The sequence below is a fragment of the Danio aesculapii genome, chromosome 3 (genome assembly GCF_903798145.1).
Source record: "Danio aesculapii chromosome 3, fDanAes4.1, whole genome shotgun sequence".
Classification (NCBI taxonomy): domain Eukaryota; kingdom Metazoa; phylum Chordata; class Actinopteri; order Cypriniformes; family Danionidae; genus Danio; species Danio aesculapii.
In genome coordinates, this window is record NC_079437.1 from 53518782 (window position 1) to 53540710 (window position 21929).

At 36.1% G+C, this 21929-nt stretch overlaps 1 protein-coding gene across 1 annotated transcript in view; it reads right to left on the bottom strand.

The window, feature by feature from the left end:
• Positions 1-9216: 9216 nt before the first annotated feature.
• hs3st2 (heparan sulfate (glucosamine) 3-O-sulfotransferase 2) overlaps positions 9217-21929 on the bottom strand; it is a 63734-nt gene continuing 51021 nt past the window's right edge. The window contains exon 2 of the mRNA XM_056454237.1: positions 9217-9957. Coding sequence (XP_056310212.1) covers positions 9339-9957 — 619 coding nt within the window. The 3' untranslated portion in view covers positions 9217-9338. The remainder of the gene's footprint in view (positions 9958-21929) is intronic.

The window sequence follows — 21929 nt, forward strand, 5'->3', positions numbered from 1 at the left end:
CCTGAGGTATCAAGACATTTGTGCCCATTACATTACAAACCACAGAGGAGGGCAAATTCTTTAGCAGGATAGCACTCCTTCTCATACTTCAGCCTCCACATCAAAATTCTTGAAAGCAAAGAAGGTCAAGGTGCACCAGCCCAGTCACCAGACATGAACATTATTGAGAATGCCTGGGGTAAGATGGAGGAGGCATTGAAGATGAACCAAAGAATCTTGATGAACTCTGGGAGTCCTGCAAGAACGCTTTTTTGTCATTCCAGATGACTTTATTAGTAAGTTGTTTGAGTTATTGCAGAGATGTATAGATGCAGTTCTTCAAGCTCCTGGGAGTCATACACAATATTTATTAGTTTTCCACTGCACCATGACTTTATATTCTATAATGTACATTATTTCTGTTAAGTGACAAGACTTTTGTCTAAGTAAAGTCAGACCTTACTGTCCTAATTAAATAATTAAAAATCAAGACATGATCGCAATTTATTTGGGTAAAATAAGCATAATCTTGAGGCCTTTAGTTGACGTTTCTAATCTAGTTGACGTTTTAAAATTTTAATAATCAAGGGCCACATTTCCAGCTAACATTATCATTTAATGTTCTACCAAAGAAAGGGGCGAGCAAATTTAAGGTAAATCACAAACGATAAGTAAATTACAAACAAAACAAAACATGTCTAGTTAACTGCCAAAACAAAAAATTCTAAATGCACCTGACCAAAAACTGATTTCAGAACTGCTTTGTTAAAATAATAAATTAAAATACAATAAAGCAATTTAAAAAAAATAAAATTTGCTACTTATTTCAATCTACTTTGTTTAAATAAGCTGAAACAACACATCTATTTTTTTTTTTTACAACTTAATTGTTTTATTTTAATTCCTTCATGTTGTCTCAACACAAATCAATTGTGTGGAACCGAGCATCTTTTACAGTGAAAAGTGATCTCAAGTGGATTTTAAATTCCACTTACATTATTTCCAAAATTTCACACTTCTCTAATTGTATGTTAAGAACAATGTAGCTATTCGTACGAGTTCATTTGTACGAAATTGTACGATTTTAAAAAGGAGGCGTGGCACCTAACCCTACCCCTAAACCCAACCGTCATTGGGGGATGAGCAAATCGTACTAAATCGTACGAATTAGATCGTACGAATTCATACGAATTAGCCACTAAGTCAGAAAGTTACGAATTGCCTTGAGATTGTGTTGGGGTGACCTACTATTTCACCAAGATTCTTAAGTGCACATCCAATAAACACTTCACTATCCCTTGAGGCAGCTGGAGATGATTTATCAATTAAAAAGTGAAGTGGCAATTGAAGCAGGTAGGTCATAATGACAACATGGCAGATTCATACTAAAGCATACTTTTTTATCAACTGGAAAGTTCAAATTCAACTCGCTTGGGGCAGCAGGAGAGGATTTATCATTGGAAATTAAGGGACATAATCGAAGTAGGTAGCTCACATGATAATGACAACATGGCAGATTCATACTAAATAGAGCATATCTTTTAACAGCTGGGAAGTTCAATTCAAATTTAATTGTACCTAATCCAGCATCATTCAGATGCAGATTTGGAGTCTTGACTTCTTTGATCATTCTTTTATTAAGTTCTTGTGGTTCCATGTTATAGCTATTGTAGAATAGTTTGACACATTGCAGGAATTAATTGAGCACATCTACTCACACTAATAAAATAACCAGATTTTTTAATATCAGTTGAGTCGAGGCATCATTTTTTTCAGCATTGCCGTTACAGTGAAGTGGCACTATTGGAAGCAGCAGGAACTAGTATAACACATAGAAATGTCTTGACAGACTTACTGTAACTCTACCAGTGAGCATGTGCAGTTCATGCATTCAGAGCAGACTTTTAGACTTTGACTGCATGCAAGTTATGGCTGGAGGGAGTGTGAAACCAGCATGCTCAACACTGCTGAGGAGAGCAGTGCAGTTTTTTTTTTATTTCCTTTTTTTTCGATCAAATTTTTGGTTGCTTCTCTCTTACTTCCAAAAAACAAACAAACAAAAAAAAATGCCATTTTTAGATGATAACGTTGGGTGGTGGAAAATTTCTAGTGGGTGAAAACTAGGGAAACATCCCTAGTGTTAATGTATTTTCAGCATGTGGGCATTTTCAACAGTTGGAATTTTTTCCTGTGGATCAGGGCTATGTATCACTGCTAACAATATCACAATAAAATACATACATTATAATGTATCTGGACAATACATATAATAAAACTAGTTTTCAGCAGAACTTAGTAAAGGTATTATTTGTTCATTGATTATTAAATAGCAGTTGCCTGAAACAGGATGTGTCCATAAATCCTGACATATAACAAATGCAATAAAGAATTTGTTACCTTCAGAGAGTGCTGAGAAGTGAATGGGAGTTTGGAGTTAAATATATTGGGCAAGGTTGGCTGCTTCTGAGATGACAGGTGTGTGCTGCTGCTATACCTCTTCTGTCCAAGGCTGGCTGCTCTGGATAATGTTTGCTCATATGCAGAGAGAGGTTTGTAGAGTTGCTTGAATACTCAACTTTTGCTTTGCAGTTCTTGCTTGTGACATGAATAGTATCTCACTCTTCAGTTGAGTGTAAAATCCAAAGTTATCCTATACTTTTGTCCGCAGTGACAAAATCCTTGGATCCATTTTGAATTGTGCGCTGCTGCTAATGTTACATTCACATTTAAGCATTTAGTTGGAGGAATTCAGCAATCCAACAGCAGGCAGCACACACAAGAAGTACTAATTATATAAAGGAACTGTCATTAATTAGAGAATCAGATGTTTGAGTAAGGTTTTATTTATTTATTTGAATTTTTATAGAGAGAGAACAGTGTTTCTACAGGTGGTTTGTCAAGCCCACTCACCTGTGTGAAGCACACTTCATAAATGCAGTGTATTATTATTATTATTATTGTAAGAAAGTGTCAGACAGATGAATGAGTGTGTTTTAAACAGGTGGTTTGTCAAGCCCACTCACCTGTGTGAGGCACACTCAGTTTGGGGTTGTCATGTGGTGAAGTGAGGAGAGTAGAGGGGGTCCTGGTTTTGTTCACAGGGGTTCAGGTGATCGCAGAAGAGATGGGTTTTAGTTCTTATTTGAATGATACCAGTGAGTTTGCCAACCCTGGCTCATTCTGAAAATGTACCTCTATATACATTTCAGAAGAGCGCCAAATACTTCTCAGGAGGTATGGTTTTTTGCAGTTTTTGTTTTCGTGAATCCACCAGAGGCTGCTGTGTATGCTTTTTCAGATCTAAAATTTCTCTTGCAAGTGCCATTCGTGCCTGCTCTTCTCACGTAAATCCACTAGAAGTCGCTGTTGACTGACTAAGGCCCCGTTTACACTACCAGTTAAATGTGACCCAATTCCGATTTCTTGCTCATATGTGACACAGATCGGATATGTTCTATAACTGTGTAAACATGAAAAAAATGCATGCATTCGAATATTCAGAGATCGGTTTCTGAATTTTAAGAATAGCATGTACATTTTCACTGGAACTATTTCATAATTAATTCAGTATTTCAAAAATCATAAACATTAACCATACAACAATTAAATTGCAAAAATAATGAGTTGGCTTTAAAAACATACGTAATGGGCATTTTTCAGATAATATAATTTCTCTTTAATAAATGTATGTTACCGACTCTGTCCCAGTCATTCCCCTCGCTGGCCAGCAGAGGTCACCATTCCCGGACTTTTAAGCATTACATCATCCATCTAAACTGATTGTGCACACACCTGAACTGAATCTAGTTAACGACCCACGCTTCCTATATAAGCCACACTCAAACACCAGTTCATGGCGAAGTCTTGTTTAGTCCCAGCCAGCATTACTGAGCGGTCCTTCCTGTCTGATCTTCTGAGAATAACCCCGGACTGTTTCTGACTCTGAGTTGCCTTCTGCCTGCCCACGACCCTTGCTTTATACACGGACTCTGAACCACGCTGCCTGCCACTGATCTATGCCTGGTAAATCACTCTGTGTCTGTCAGCCGCCAGCCCAAGACCATTATTGATTACTGTTGATGTGTGTTCGCACTTTAGTGCATATTGGATGTTTGTGTTTGACTGTGACTAATAAATACTGCATAATGGATCCCTCCGTGTCCGTCTCCTCGTTACAATGTACTTCCACAAATTAAGTTATTTAATATTTTCCAACAGTAGCTGGGCTTTTTCTGTGTGTTCACGCTTTGCTGTTTCAAAAACCTTTCTCATTCATTTCCTTCCATAGAAACGTACTTGTCCATTTCCCACTGTCTATTACCTTGCAAATTAGAAAGACCTTTCTGCACATAAATGACACCGGACATAGTTCACACTGTTCTTCATCAGTCCAAATAGTAATTTAAATCTAAACACTATATTCACATTACTGATTTGACAGTGTCAAGCTATGCATATAATCATTTTCATCACAGAATGAAAGAATCAGACCTGTGACCTTGCGGTTGCCAGCACCATCGTCTGCTGTATGTAAATTTTTCATGGCATCGATGCAGCAATGATTTCTGAGTGTTAATATTAGTTTATGCATTAGTGCATCAAAAGAGCAATTGATTATTGTATTACTTTTAACCACATACAGTCATGCACGAATATTCCTCCTCCCTATCACCTTAGTTTCAACCAATCTCATAGCAATTGGTAACTTTTTGATTTAGTGGCTATTTTGTATGAATTTTTGTATGAATCTCATTCATACATTTTAGTACGATTTTCTCATCACCCAATGACACTCTGGTTTAGTTGTTTTCATCCAACTGAAATCGTATGATTTTGTATGAATTAACCCCTATTTGGACAATTGGTAAAATAGTTATGTTTTCTTGCATATGAGAAATGTCATCATTTCTGGTCCCATTCACTTTCTTTTTTAGCCATTCAAAACAGCTCATTATACCGATAAATGTTGCCAACTGTTATTTTAATTTAATATTGGTTTTAATGTACTTTCTTAAATACAGCTGGTTGAAGCCCAAGCAGTTCGACCATTTACTGAAATCTGTTAAATAAGCTCTTGGTGGACGTGAGTGACCTTTACATGCGGGTCTCGCAACTTCTTTTTTTTATCTATTCTGTTTTATTTTATTCTCGTTTAAATTTTTTTGATGACGTAAAAAGTTAAATGGACTTCAACTTTTACACAAAGCACCGCTAGTCTGTGTTAGATCTACTTTTCTGACAATATATAGAATAGTTTTGTTTCCCTGTGAGATTGGGGTCATTTTTTTCCACAAGTACAAACTCAGCTATTATAACTTAAACATGTCGAGACTTCTGGTCTCATTCACAGCCTTCTTTTTGTTACTCAAAACAGCTCATTATATTTATCGATATTGCCAACCGTTATTTTCTTATCATAATTTTTTTTTATTTATGTGTATTCTCTTAAATACAGTATGTTGAAGTACAAGTATTTTGACCTTAAACTGACATTTGTTAAACATTTGCTGTGGTAAGTCAAATTAACTTCAGCTTTTACACAGCGCATTGTTGTCAGTTTTAAAGCAGTGGACCAATCAGAAGAACTTGGAAGTGGGACAAGCGTTGCTAGTTTTTTGTTTACAGGCACATTAAGTGTTGTTTTTAAACACAAAGAACCCTATAATACACACTGCGCAATAAGGCGCAAGATGTGTTTGGCTCGATTTGTTGCTATTTTCAGACCAGCGCAACAGTAATTTTCATGTTTTGCGCCACGTTGTTTAATTAGCAAATCCATTTTCGACACTTTGTGGACTCATAGGCATGCTGGTCTGAAAGGGAGGTGTGTTAAGGTGCATTCTTGGCGCGTTGCTATTTTGAGGAACTAAAATAGACTGCGCCGTTGATCAACTATAAGCTGGTCTAAAGTCCAGCGCAGAGCGCTTTAGTTATGTGCCTATGCAGGTCCAAACACTTACACATTGCTTAATACACACAGGATGTACAACAATACACAAATATCTTCACAAATGAAAAAAAAAAAAGAGATTATTTTCTATATGAATATAAAAACCACTACCTTAATCATCTCTGGGGCTTTTTTCAGGTTATTCATGACAATTTGCATTTGTATAACGTTGTCATTAGTAGCAGTCTTATTTATTATATGCATATTTATATTTGTTTTAATGAAAACAAGTTTTGTCCACCTGTCCGGTTTTTGGGACGTATGCATCAGCATATGGGGCATAAGAACAGGATGTGTGTTTGGATATAACTCAGATTTTTGACCACATTTCATTATTATTGTTCATTTATTTGTTTGCTGGAAATAAGAACTGAATTTAGAAATAGTTTTGAAAGAAATCTTTGGGCTTAACAAACAAAATTAAATATGTAGGCTAATGGATGTCTTCAGTGGAGTGCGTACAACCCAGTTTCCTTATCTACGAAATTAAAGGAGTAAAGTAAAGAGTAAAAGTAAAGTCAAGAGAAAGTAAAGAGGCCTAATGGAGGAGGCTCATTCTTTATCCTCGTGCTGCAGATGGTCTGTTTAACTGTTTTCTCACTAGTGAAGTGTTCAGTTTTTCTCAAAATCTACTATATAAATAGCAAATGTGCCATGACATTACACAACTGACTCTTATAGGGCAGTGTTTCCCAACCCTGTTCCTGGAGGCACACCAACAGTACATATTTTGGATGTCTCCATTATCTGACCCATTCATTTCAGGTTTTGGAGTCTCTTCTGATGTTATGATAAGATGATTCAGGTGTGTTTGATTAGGGAGAGGTTGAAAATGTGGACTGTTGGTGTGCCTTCAGGAACAGGGTTGGGAAACACTGTTATAGGGAATGGGAGATGAGACTCTGATTGGTTTAATGCACGTTATGCTCAAAACACACCCATAACTCATTGACAGAATAAGCACAACCATATTAGACCATGCGCCAACCGTAAAACATATTTTTCCATCCTTAAAATAGCAAAAGTGGATTCAGACACACCCTTAATGCTTTTGCGCCATGCACTTTAGACTTCAGACTAAAAATGTGTGTAATCTTTTGATGCTGTTTCTCCATCGACCTTAATATTGTTTTCATTGCATGAGCAAAACCTGAATTAAAGTCTCGTACGGCACTGAGGATGAAATGTGTTTTGTTAGGATTTGTTTAATTTGTTTTGCTGTGTTACATTTATTGAGATAACCGTAATGACACACTTCAGCAGTCACTGTATGCTTTACGGCATTCTATTTCATATCAAGATGATTGACTTGCTTGAGTGTTTTAAACAGTAAGCAGGAGGCCAATGAATAAGACAAATGTTGTGAATACCAAACGCTGTGACACTGAACAGGAGCTTCTCATTCTCATTCTGTTTGTTTAATGACCTTGCATGAGTCCTAGATGTATTAAAGCATTTCATGTCAAAGGCAAAGTCTCTTGAGCTACAGTACATACAACTTTTGCCCATGTTTTGATCTTTTACATATATTAAGAGCACTGGTTCTTAATTGTTTTGAGGTCTTCTGTTTCCTTTCCTCCAGTAAACTGATTCAAACAGATAGTTGGTTCAGACATGAAAATTCTGTTATCGTTTACTCACCCTTGAAATCTGTTAACTGTACTATTGTGCAGATACTATTAGGGGTTTGTAAGGTTTTTAATATACTGAAAGTCTTATGCTCATCAAGGCTGCTGATTTACTACTTGAGTGGGTTTTAAAATGATTTATTTCTGTGATTCAAAGCTGAAGATTCATCATTCAGAGTCTTATGATCCTTTCTAAATAATATGCAAAAATTGATGCTAATGATAAACATTATAAACAGTTGTAGTTGGCGGTTCATTCCACTGATAAATCGGGGACTTTTGGCCCGTTTCCACTGAGTGGTACAGTTCGGTACGCCTTTTCAACTCTCAAAAGGTACCTAAGAGCGAACCGCACCGTACTTTTTGAGTACTCTTTCTAAAGGGTACCTAGCACAACAGAAGGGTACCAAAAGACGGAGCTAGATGCACAGTTGAACGCTGTTGGTTTACAGAGATACTTCACTAGCTCCTGCACAAACCGGAAGAATGAAAACAAAGGAAGCGCCATTTTTAAAAACACAGCCAAGATTTTACACAATAATAATATAGACATAATAACGAGCCATGGTCGACCTGAGCTTAAATAAACCCTGTCGTCGTTTTGATGAACAGCCACAAAGCCAACAAAAAGGGCAGAATCTACCCTGTCGTTGTTTACAAGGCCGTCTAAAGCATGAGCGGTTTCACTTTCTCTCGAGAGAAACATCCGAACCTTTCAGAAACGGACAAACACTGACTGACGCGCGGAAAACAGCAAAGGAGAAACCAAAAAAATAAAGGAGCAAATGACTCTTTCAGCAAACTAAAATAAGAATAAACTGCCATGTTTAATTATTATCTTCACCTTTTGGACTATTGTGAACTCTGAGTGATGGAATTACTTTCTAACCAAGGTTACCTGTGCTGGCGAAGATTAAAAATACAAATGAGAGGTTTGCACTGATGTTGCGTGTTATTTTTTAACTCAAGTAAGGACTAAATGTATGCTGTGTGTAGTTTTTCTGTAATTGGTAACATATATGAGACTTTAAGAAGCTGTATGTGTTCATATGTTGCATTTATTTGTTTATGGTATATAATTGCAGACATTACAGCAGGCTAGTTTGCACTGTAGTTATGTAGTTACAGTAGGCTATCACTGATCTGCAGTTATATGTTTATAGAACGGTTAGTAATGAACATTTATACACAAGTATTTATGTGTATAAAGCATCTGTTTTGTGAGAAGTGCTTCTTATATTATATGTGAACGACCCGTACAGCTTAACTTTGACATACATTTGTCGTACACTATGCCATTGGTATCATTTTGACAGTGGAAATGCAAGCCTGATGAAGGTGACCTGTACCGACCTGTACTGTACCACTCAGTAAAATTGGGCCATAAGCTGAAAGAAAAGGAATTAATTAATGAACAAACGTTTGTTTTTGTGCTAAAAATATACTCTAAAAGAATAAAGTATATAATTATATAATATTATTATATAGGATTGGTCTGTTTTTTTTATATTGTTTGATGCTGAAAATATTTCTCATAATAATATAATCTAAATATTCTAATTGTTTGTTTGAAAAAGCATCAATTATAAAAAAGTATATGATAGTGAGATGAAATTTCTCTGGTTAAAAGGAGTAATTTATATGTATAAACAGGATATGATTTATTACAACGACTTTGGGTGTGAACAAACAATAACAGAATTTTCCTTTCGTCCTAACTATCCCTTAAATCCACATTCATGCTTAGAAGAGAGAGCCTGCTTTCGGCAAGGTCCTCTTCCTCAGTCCCATCTAAAGTCATGACCCACCATCTCATAAAACTTGACATTGAATGGCCTATAAAACTCTCTGAGCTGCTCGATGACGTCCTGCTGGATCTGAACGTGAGTCCTGCCCTTGGATTTACCCAGGCAGCGTGGCTGACTGCTGCTCTCCGGCTTCTTCAGGCACGGGAAACCCTTCGTTCGGTTGAAGTAGAAGTGCTTGTCTGTGATGATCCGCTTGAGGCCCAGGAAGTCCTGGACGCGGCCCAGCTCTCCGGCCGGATCCGTGATGAGCCGCTCGCCGCTCACAAAGTGGATCTGGGACAGCCGGAAGTACTGAAGCCAGTTCTCCAAATGCAGGATGTACATGCCGATGCGGATGGCATTCCAGGACGTGTCCACGATGCCCTGGCTGCGGTTTTTGAAGGCCAGGTCTTCGAAGGATGGGATGTCAGGTTTTTTGGAGAGGGTTTGTGTGTAGTCGGAGATGGCCCTCGTGACTGGGTTGCGCACCACTACAATTAGCTTAGTTTCACGAGACATGTTGGAGATACGCCGCGGAGCCTCACGGGTCACGAAGTAACTGGGGGTTTTCTCCATTGTGATTTGGCTGTCCAGTGTCCTTGGCATAAGCCCCCTGTGGAATAAAATGGGAAGATGTATTAATTCTTAATTGTGTAGGTGTGTACAGTATAAACAAATATATAGTCTTTTATACTCACAGAATGGCAGTTGAAATTTTGAATAAATTCAGTAGTTTACAAAAATATATTTATATGGTTCACCCAAGTATATACTGTAATTATAATTCATGAATACATTTCAAAAGGTCTCGCATATATAGCAATTGCTTAAATCTCTTCAGTTAACTGATAATATTTTTTCTTAGTCATTTAGATCCAGCCATTTTTATGACACATATTCTACCTGTAACTATGTTTGTTTGGTATTACTTTATTTTGATGGTGCCTTAAGCACATTTTGTTGAATTTAAGTTACATTGCATCTACAGTGCTCAGCATATACGAGTACACCCCTTACAAATCTACCTTTAAATTCAAACTTTTAATAGGAAGCTATACAATATTATATTGTGCATATGCATTAGATTAGTCAGTACTGAAACCCAATCTGGAGCTTATCTAAAAAAATAACTTATGATAACGGTCCAAAAACTAGTACACTTAAATTTGTTATAGAAAAAATATTAAATACAAATTTTAAAAAAGAGGAAAAATCAAGAGAAGCAAAGAAAGTTGAAATATTTAGTTGAAATTGTGTAGGTTGTAATTTTATTTGCAATATTTTGCTTGAATTTAATTGTATTATCTTTCAATTTCTAAATATGCTTGGTGACTAAAATATTCTTTTAATTAATATATCTGTTTAATAAATCTGTTTTGTTCAAATGCACCAATTGTCTATATTCACTGAGAAACGGATACAAATATTCATTTTCAAAATGGGATGTAGTCCATTAAGCTGAGCACTGTACATGCCAGCTAATTCTCATTAGATTGTAAGTAGACTATTAGGTTAGGGTTAGTGTAAGTTGACATGGCATGTAACAAACAAATCAACAAAATGTGCAATAGGGACCATCAAAATAAAGTATTAGCATTTGTTTTAGTCCTTAATTCAAAATACTCAAACATATTTAAATTATAAAATTGTCTTTATTTCACTTTGAAACAATAACAGAACAAATATAAATGGATGTGAGTAAAACAATTAATAAAAAGGTATATTTCTATAAAATAAGGTTTCTTTTGTTTCATTGCATTTCCTATTTAGTTTCCTATTTGAGTTTGTTTGTTGATTTTTTTTCATTGAATACTTTGTGCAACTTTCTTTTGCAACAAAACTACCACTACTACTATTAATACTACTACTAGTACTACTAATAGTCATAATAATAATCATCATAATTTTATTTAATTATCCTATTAATTTATTAAGTCAGTATTTGTTTTCCAACTTTTTCACTATTATTGCTGATACTTAGCACAAAGCACTAACTCACATATTAAAATTCATTATGGTACTCTCCATACATATCCCAACAGTCATAAATGATACATCAATGAATGATACAGCTGGGGTGTGCTATTGCTTTTCATTCATTCATTTTCTTTTCGGCTTAATCCCTTCAATAATCCGGGGTCGCCACAGCAGAATGAACCGCCAACTTATCCAGCACATGTTTTACGCAGCGGATGCACTTCCAGCTGCAACCCATCTCTGGGAAACATCCATACACACTCATTCACACACATACACTACGAAAATGCTAAAACCACATCCTTTTGCATCATTATAGCAAAAACTAATAACTGGCTCAAACTGCAATATTCTGTCCTCAATGAGAGAAACACCATTTATAATTTCCTAGAACACCTGTAAATGTATTATAGTTATTTGCCAAACAAATTCAACCCGTATAAATTGTTTGCAACATTTTAGCAGAAATCATTTTTTACAGAGTAGGTTGTGTACTAATCTATCTTAAATGTGTCAGAAATTAATGCTCCTTTGATTTTTCATTAAATAAGATGTCACTCTAGTACAAAAATAATGTTCTGTACTTGTATGTTGGTCTACAATTTTTTTTTATTGAAACCAAACTGTCAAAGCAGCTTGTTTCAGATTTTGTCTCAGTATGATACAATATACTTGGTCATTGCTCGTTGATAAATTATTAACCCTATTTAGCCCTGCCCACAAATTAATACATTTAGTAGGAAGAGACTAAGGCCCTGCTGATCACAACGAATACCTCATGTTCAAACCGTCTGCTGCACCTTAGGTTTTTGAGTGAATGTGCAGCTGCAGTAAAAAAAAAAAAGTCATTTCAGTGCGCAAAAAAATGCCTGACGTCAGGCACTCCAGCACCAAGACTGTTGATACAGTGGTTGCCTAGCAACATAAAAAGCACAGCACACTGCTATTTTCTAAAGTTAACCAAATGCAATCCTAATGTTTTCACAACTTTGTGAGGAAAAATTGAAAGAGATTTATAGAACATTCTGTAACACTTTACAATAAGGTGCATTGCATTGAATAACATGAACAAACAATGAACAATACATTTCTTACAATATTTGTTCATGTCAGTTAGCATTAATTAATGAAAATACAATCATTAATTGTTAGTACGTGTCATCTCACAGTACATGAATGTTAACAAGCATGAGTTTGGATGTTATTAATGCATTAGTAAATGTTAAACTATGATTAATAAATGCTGTACAAGTATTGCTCATTTTTAGTTCATGTTAATAAATACATTAGCTAATGAAACCTGTAAAGTGTGACCGAATATTCATATTGCATTTGCACAGAAAGTCCATAAATGAAACACAAAGAAGGAAAATCGATAACACTTTAGTTCAGGTCACAATTCGTACTATTAACTACTGGCTTATCACCTGCCTATTATTTATTCATTAACCGTTCATTGGTAGTTATAAAGTATGATCTTATTCTGCATCCCATAGTCCTACCCAAAACCTAAATCCAACTTATACCTGCTAGTGTTAGTTAATAGTTTGTTAACACTGTGAATTGTGACCTAAACTAATATGTAACCGGAAAATCTTATAACATTACAGGTATTTGCTCCAATTGAATAACATCCAGATGGAGTGGTTTTAACTGTAACAATCGACAGGATTGCAACAATACAGAACATCTACCGAGGTGGCACAAAAAAATAGCATTTCATCCGAATCTAGCATCCCAGCACTGGTATCCCTGTGTATTAAATATAAATCAGTTTCCTAGACAGATTTACAGCAGGGGCAGATCATTGCTATAAGGAAATAAAAAAAAAATAAATAAATAAAAAAAACCCTATAGCCATAAATAATTAAAGCGCAGTCTGAAAAAAACAACTGCTATGAACTGTTTTGTTTAAGTGAATCATGCGGCTGTATACTCCATCATGTTGCCAGATATAGTCATTATAAGTATTGAATCATTGGATTTGTTTTTAATACTGATACTGTGTTAATAAAGTGATTTGGACTTTAATGAAGTGGGAAGATGGAATTTGGTGTAAGCGATTCCTTGTGGACTGGCGGAGATTTAAAATAAATAAATAAATAAATAAATAAATAAATAAGTCAATAAGTAAATAAATAAATAAATAAATAAATAAATAAATAAATAAATAAATAAATAAATACATATTTAGTAAGATAAACACAATGATCATTATGTAATAAATATATGTAACTGTATCAAACCCCATAAAAAACAGTAGCACAGTTACACTTTCGAGTGTACTTTCACTTTGCACTGCACACTATAATTGCAAGAAATTAAAACACTGGCCAGCACTATGCTTGGTTAGCTACACTTACAGTGGAAGTCACACAAATATGTGTGAACATTCTTTAAACATTTATTCAGATCATATAGAATCTATGCTGTCATTCATAATCGACACATCAAATCTGTGTTATGAAAAATGTTACAACGAAAATATTATATTTAGTAGGACAATTCCAGGAACAAATTATTACATTTCATAATTAAATATTAAAAGTATAACAAGGATATGCATTAATAAGACGTGGTCGTGGAAGCAAATTTCTGATTCGAATTATGGTCAGAGTTCCATAGTTTAAGATAGGCTAACAGTCAGTTAAACTTTTGTATAAGATAACACACACATCTGCCTAAATAAATAGGCATTAAAATACACAGTTTATCACTTAGGCCTGTTAAAATATTATATATAAAACTGTACTGAAATAAAAAAGCACAAGAAACACAGAACACAGCTTATTTTAAACTTATTTTATAAAAGTGCTTTAATTTTAGACAATTATTTAAGATTTTTTAGTTACAAACAATTAGAGTTAGACTACTAGATAAATTTTATGTCAGCGCGGGATAATGAGCGGTGTTGGTTTACCGGCGTGCAAGTGCACAACCATGGAGCAGAATGCTTAGCTGAGCGTCACACCGCTCTCATGCTCTGGTTGCTACAGAATGTCAGTTCAGTGTGTTCTCTATGATACATAACTGTCTCCGGCTGGCCATGTATTTGTGTTAGACCATGTTGGGCTGTGCCGCAGTTTAATGCAGTGACGTGCGAGACCACTTTAGATCTCTCGCACATTCTCAGTAGCCATATCTGTACAGTGAAGCATGGGGCTGGAAGCATCTTGCTCTGGGAGTGTTTTCTGCACAGGGGACAGGACGACTGCACTGTATTAAGGAGAGGATAAACAGGGCCATGCATTGTGAGACATTGAGCAAAAACCTCCTTTCCCCAATAAGAGCATTAAGGATGGGTCGTGGCTGGGTCTTCCAACATGACAATAACCCAAAGCACACAGCCAGGAAAACCAAGGAGTGGTTCTGTAAGAAGCATATCAAGGTTCTGGAGTGGCCTAGCCACTCTCCAGACCTTAATCCAATAGAAAATCTTAGGAGGGAGTTGAAACTCGGTCTTGCTCAGTGACATCCTCAACCTGACAGATCTAGAGAAGATCTGTATGGAGGTGTGGGCCAAAATCCCTCCTGCAGTGTGTGCAAACCTAATGAAGAACTACAGGAACCGTTTGATCTCTGTAATTGTTAACAAAGGCTTCTGTACCAAATATTAAAAGAATTTTGACACACTAATTTACATATAAATTGTTAAAGTCATACAATGTGATTTCTGGATTTTTGCACCTATACTGAAAATTCTAGACCCCTCCATGATTTATTAATAGGAGATATTGAAAAATAACAGGGTGATGAAATAATTATTGACCTTGCTGTACATCTATACATATGCATATGTAAAATGAGCACTGAAATATTAAAATAGTTCATATTTCCCTGTTGTAATCTTCTGCAAAAAGTAAAATGAATGCTCAGAATGCTAATACTATTGCTTGAGATTTCATGGTCAACCCATTGCATTACTGTAGATTCCAGTATGACAAATAGGAAGTCGGTAGCACAAAGTGACAAAGTAATCAGAGCACACACATGAGGTTTTAATACTGGCAGCCAATATTTCTAGTCTCTTATCTCCCCATGCGGGCGTGATGCTGAAGGGTTTGGGAAATTATCAAATCTCAGGCACATCCTCCACTGCTGCTCATAAATCACCATCACCTGCATTACAGATGCACAATAGAGAGAAAGGGCTTCAGCAAATCTGGGACATGCGAAATAGGTCATTATTTTCGCAAGTTTCTTCAAGAGAGCCATCGAGTCCAACTTTAGAGTTGTTTCAGCTTGAACTGATGAACTACATGAGGTGAAATCCACTCGGTCACAGTTGTGTTGTTGTAGCTGATCGCTGCTGTTCTGTCTAGCTCTTTGAAGGAGCTAGCGCATTAACGATGCCGTAAGCTATTTTTTATGGAATGGCAGGCAGAAAAGTTGCCTCTGACCTGACAGATATCACTGAAACAGGTGTCTTGAGAGTGCACTCATGCCTGCAGTAGCCATAGGCAGGGGAACTGCTATCTGAATGCAGGACGGCGCTGTTTAGCCAATGCAAAGACTCTTGACGCTGAATTTTTTGACACACATCGTGTTCATCTTTGAGTTAGCAAAATTCAACATTATCATTTTCTGCATGCAATTGTAATTGTTTTTCATCAATGATTCATCCATGCAAATGTTTTAATTAAAAACAAACTTGAATTTGTAATGTTTAAAGATGAACAATGAAGAGCTGAATAGTGTAAACACAGTGAGTGTAAAAGACCACTGACAAACAGGCCAATTAATATGCACTACCCAACAGTGTTTGATTGGCCACAACATTTCCATCTGAGATTACGACAGTTTAACACAGCTTGTTGTGTTGTATGGGGCACTTTTACTTTGAAAATGGGACAAGCATTAGTCTGGTAAGTTAATGCAACTGCATCGCATTTGTTCACAGCTCTCCATAATGCAAAATTTGGAAAGGACAGATACGTTGGGCGGCACTGTTAGCCTCACAGCAAGTAGGTTGTAGGTTCGAGTCCTGGTGGCATTTCTGTGTAAAGTTTGCATGTTCTCTCCTGTTTTTATTTTTTTGGGGGTTTCCTCCGGGTGCTCAGGTTTCCTCAACAGTCCAAAGACGTGGTATAAGTGAATTGGGTAAATAAAATTGGCTGTAGTGAATGAATATGTGTGTAAATGAGAGCATGCATTGGTGTTTCCCAGTACTGGATTGTTGCTGAAAAAGCATCCGCAGCATAAAAAATGGGCCAGAATAATTGGCGGTTCATTCTGCTGTTGCGACCCCCGATAAATCATGGACTAAGCAGTAGGATAGTGAGTGAGATTATAAATTTATTCAGCGCCACCCTGAAGAGACATGGTCTTTTTAACTGTATCTTTTGTTTAACGTGTATATTGTGAAATTAACTGTGTATATTTGTAATGAGGTGACAGTTACGTGTACATTTGTAATGAAGCAAAATACACATGTAGACTGCTAAAGTCTTTCATCATATGATATTTCGATCATATCTTATCAGCTCAACTCTTACTGTAATTGTGAAAAGATAGCAATAAAACTCAAACTCATCTGTTTACCTGTGTTTTTCTATACACACTCTATTAGTTACACCTGTCCAACTGCTTGTTAATGCAAATTTCTAATCAGCCAATAACATGGCAGCAACTCAATGCCTGCAGACATGGTCAAGATGATCTGCTGCAGTTCAAATTGAGCATCAGAATGGGGAAGAAAGGTGATTTAAGTGACTCAATTGAGGTATACAGAACAGAAAAGCATCTCTAAATGCACAACACAGCAAACCTTGAAGCGGATGGGCTACAGTAGCAGAAGACCAAACTGGGTGCCACTCCTGTCAGCTAAGAAAAGGAAACAAAGGCTAAAATTCGCACAGGCTCACCAAAATTGGACAATAGAATTTTGGAAAAACGTTGCCTGGTCTAATGCAGCATTTGGATGGTAGCGTCAGAATTTGGCATCAACAACATAAAAACATGGATCCATCCTGCCTTGTATCAAAGGTTCAGGCTGGTAGTGGTGATGTAATGGTGTGGGGGATATTTTCTTGGCACACTTTGGGCCCATTAGTACCAATTGAGCATCGTATCAACACCACGGCCTACCCGAGTATTGTTGCTGACCATGTTTATCCCTTTATGACCACAGAGTACCCATCTTCTGATGGCTACTTCCAGCAGGATAATGCACCATGTCATAAAGAGTGAATCATAGCAGACTGGTTTCTTTAAAATGACAATGAGTTCACTGTATTCAAATGGCCTCCACGGTCACCAGAACTCAATCCAATAGAGCACCTTTGGGATTCGATGGAATGCGAGTTTCGCATCATAGATGCACAGCCGATAAATCTGCAGCAACTGCGTGATGCTATCAAGTCAATATGGACCAAAATCTCTGAGGAATTTTTCAGTACCTTGATGAATCTATGCCACAAAGGATTAAGCCAGTTTTGAAGGCACAAAGGGGTTGAAAGGGGTTACAACCCCCCCCCCCCCCCCCTCTCTAAAGGCAAAAGGGGGTCCAACCTAGTACTAGTAAGGTGTACCTAATAAAGTTGCCAGTAAGTGTACATTAAACTTGTAAATACAGTTGAAGTCAGAATTATTAGCTCCCCACTGAATTTTTTTTCTTTTTTAAATATTTCCCAAATGGTGAGTAACAGTGCAAGTAAATTTTCACAGTATGTCTGATTATATTTTTTCTTCTAGAGAAAGTCTTATTTGATTTATTTTGGCTAGAATAAAAGCAGTTTTTAATTTTTTTAAAAACATTTTAAGGTCAAAATTATTAGCCCTTTTAAGCTATATATTTTTTTCAATAGTCTACAGAATAAACCATCATTAAACAATAACTTGCCTAATTACCCTAACCCACCTAGTTAACCTAACGAACCTAGTTAAGCCTTTAAATGTCACTTTAAGCTGTATAGAAGAGTCTTGAAAAATATCTAGTAAAATAATATTTACTGTCATCATGACAAAGATAAAATACATCAGTTAGTAGAAATAAGTTATCAAAACTATTATGTTTAGAAATGTGTTGAAAAAATATCTCTGTTAAACAGAAATTGGGGAACAAAATAAACAGGGGGGTAATAATTTAGGTTGGCTAATAATTCTAACTTCAGCTGTTCATAGCTCTAAATATATCTCTGTAAGCCACTTTTACATGTGTATTTCAGAATAAATCACACTACGTGAGCTTCAGAGAAATGAGTCGGGGGAGCATGAGTGCAGAGCTCATTAATATTTGTGACCCTTCCAAATAAGGTAAAAACAGAATTATCAATCTATGAGGAAAATCTCAGGATTCTAATAGGGCCTTTAAAACCATTTCTTCACTTGACTAATGTTATATATAGTTTAATTTTAGATGAGATCAATGGAATTAAACTCAAGAAATTCATTGCAAGAAACGCATTCCAAGAAAATCACTATGGATATGTAACTCCGCTTGAGTATGTCTGAGTGCCTTATATTCCTTACATTGTGGGGACCAATCGTCCTCACAAGAATACAGCTACCAGTAAATGTTGGACTTGTGTGTCCAAGAATACAGCTTATAAATCACACAGAATTAAACATTCTAAAAATGTAAAAATGCAGAATGTTGTCTGTGATGGTTGAGTTTAGGGGTATTTGAGACAGAAAATAGTTTGTACAGTATAAAAATCATCACTTCTGTGGGAATTCCCCCCAAAAAATAGATATATAAGTTTGTGTGTGTGTTTGTTTGTCTGTGCTTCTAAAGACCTTTTATTTATATTTTTTTCATCTCTACCTTCCTTTACTGAAATAATGTGTCATTAATTAGGTCTAAACACAATCTAAAAACATAAACATGTAAATTAAACTTAAACAGATAAATATTTCTATAAATGTTCCCCACTAATGGACCTTGTCCTATGATTAATCAAGTAAACTCCAAAGTATCAACATCAGGTAATTAATGAGATTTTTTTGCTACGTTTACAAATCCCTCAAATTTTTTCCCCTCCCCTTGAGACGATATTAAACCAGAGCTATAAATGAACTTTTTATGCGATTACATCAGCGTTCATCCATTAAATTGAGAATTACAGCTATAAGACAGGATTAGCGAGGGCTTAAGAATTTAAATCTTAGCGAAAGGCAGTAATAAAGATGGAAATTATATTGACCGTTGTATTGTATGGAACACAGGGGTCACAGAATAACCTCCCGCTTCCACCACCAGTTGTGACTCATCCCCAAATCATAATGGGCTTTCCTAAAGCAGGAGTTGCTATACTTCACCACCATAGTCCTGAAAATATTGATCCATTTAGCTTGATTTATAAATGGTGCGCTGCTGGCCAGGGCGTCTCTGTTAGCCCTAGCGGTTCAGGGCCAGAGGCAGCCATTAATCTTGCATACGGTGCATTGAAACTTCAACCACTAAACAACTTCACTGTGCGTTTGAATGCAGAACACCAATCACAGCCTCACACTGATGCAATGCATGCTTAAGTTGCATAATCGAACTTGTAGTTCTTTCCAGACATCAATCAAAATGCACTCACACTTTTTCTCTTGCAGGCTGTAATAATTCATGCATCGCTAAGGGAAAATTTATGCCTTTCTTAACTCAAACCAAGTGCCGTAAAACTCAAGTTCTTATTGAATAGTTCTTTTTATTTCATGAATTTCTGTTTGAAATTGTCATTAAATTGCACAGAAGACGACGTTCTGTTAAAACTGCGTCCACTTGCGTGGAATATTTATTAAAAGAAAGATCTGGCTCCAATTTATTTAGTCCTTGCATCATCGCCTACCTCTGTGCGCGCAGTTCTTTAATTAATTGCGTTTTCAAGAATCAAAAGATGCCATGAATTTGCCAGTCTGCCTGTTATCACATCACTGATGTGTCTCTCATCTGCTGTCTTGAGACAGGGGCTGGCAGGTGCTCTGTTGCTTGCATAAGAGTCTGCTCTTTTAGAGGAAAACTCATTTAGTGAGGAGAGTGAAGGCTAAGTTGGCTGAAAGCTGGAATAGAGAGGTGCTAATTGCATAGTGGTCCACAGAAGAGTACTGTTGGGTCCACTGCGAAGAATGGCCCGTGAAGTAGCCTTAAGTTCCTGGCAATTTGTAAAACAGAATGAGAGCTTTGATTTGTGTGGCTAATGCAGAAGTAAAACTAGATGTGAACAAAAATTGCAGGCTTGATAGAGCTTCACTTGATTTTCATATTTTACATAAATAGATCAAACTAATAGTTCCATTACGCTGTTAGTGTTTTTCATTTGGCTCATTTGCAGTTACTCAAACCCTCAAATCCTTTAGTTGCAGTTGAGGTCTGGAAGAGTTTTGTTCATGTTGTCAACACATTGAGAAAGCTCTGTTTGCTTTAAAAGCAAATTTGCTTTCTACACACTTTCACTGGATGGGAATTCAGACTTGGAATTGTGTGATCAAACTATTTCTACAATTACAGTTAGTATCAGTGTGTGTAAATGTAATTAGTAACAAAGTAACTAGTTTCTGTAATTAAATTACACATCCACTGAAAAAAAGTAAAGCATTACTTGTCATTTTCAGGTAATTTTATTAAATACTTAAATTAATTCAATTGATCTGTATAAATCAGTTCAGAAAAGCACTTGTATTTGTTTGTTAAACAAATATAATTTGCAAAATCATTCTATTTTCTAACTAAAGATGGTTAATATTAAGAAATTGGTTAAAGTTTATTAGCTTTTAAAAACATTTTACATTTTTATAGTATAATGTTTAACTTTTTTTGCTGAGTATTTATGTTTGGTAACAAAACAAAAATCTACATTTGACTCAAATTTAAATAACTAAGAGTTACATTTTTATTGTCTGCAGTGTGTGTTTAAATTAATTTTAAGCACATCTGATTAAAGTAATTAAAATGTTTAAAGTAATTAGAAAATAGTTATTTAGAAATCATTTCAGTAATCAGTAATTAATTACTTTTTTAAGTAACGTACACAACCAACCCATAGCTCATGGGAAGTATATGCCTTAGCGTACATTTTTGCGGATATGTGAAATACATTGCTTCGGGTATGTTTCATTGCACATTTTATGTCACAAATTCACTAGATGTCTAAATTTGTGCAAATCTGAAATACGTTACATAAGATGTGTTGTTATTTGCGTCAGATACAAATCCTTTGTCCATAAGAAGGTATGACTTATCACCTAGACCAGCAAACCACTTACAGTATCTAAACTCTTTCCTAAACCCACCCAGTAGTGTTTTCAAAAGCGAACATTGTATCATGGCCACAGTTTTATTTTTTATGTTGCTTTTACTTGTTTTTTGGAACTGTGCTTCACCCGACTCGAACCAGAGCACTCTGCACCTGTTATGAAGCGGACAGGAGACAGAGGTAAGGGAACGTTAGGGTGTTTATTAAATGACAACAAGGAGCACATGAAGGATAGCCAGGAGGATCAGGAATGATGTTGGGGTCTTTTCCTCCGTGGCTGGGTAACAGGAATACACGAGGATGGACAGCACACACCAGATACAGCTGACAGAGGATGACACAGACTTGGAAGGACTGGAAGACAGGACGATTCGGGAGGACCAGGAAGACTAGGAGGAATACAAAGAGAACAGGTAAGTAAATCGTT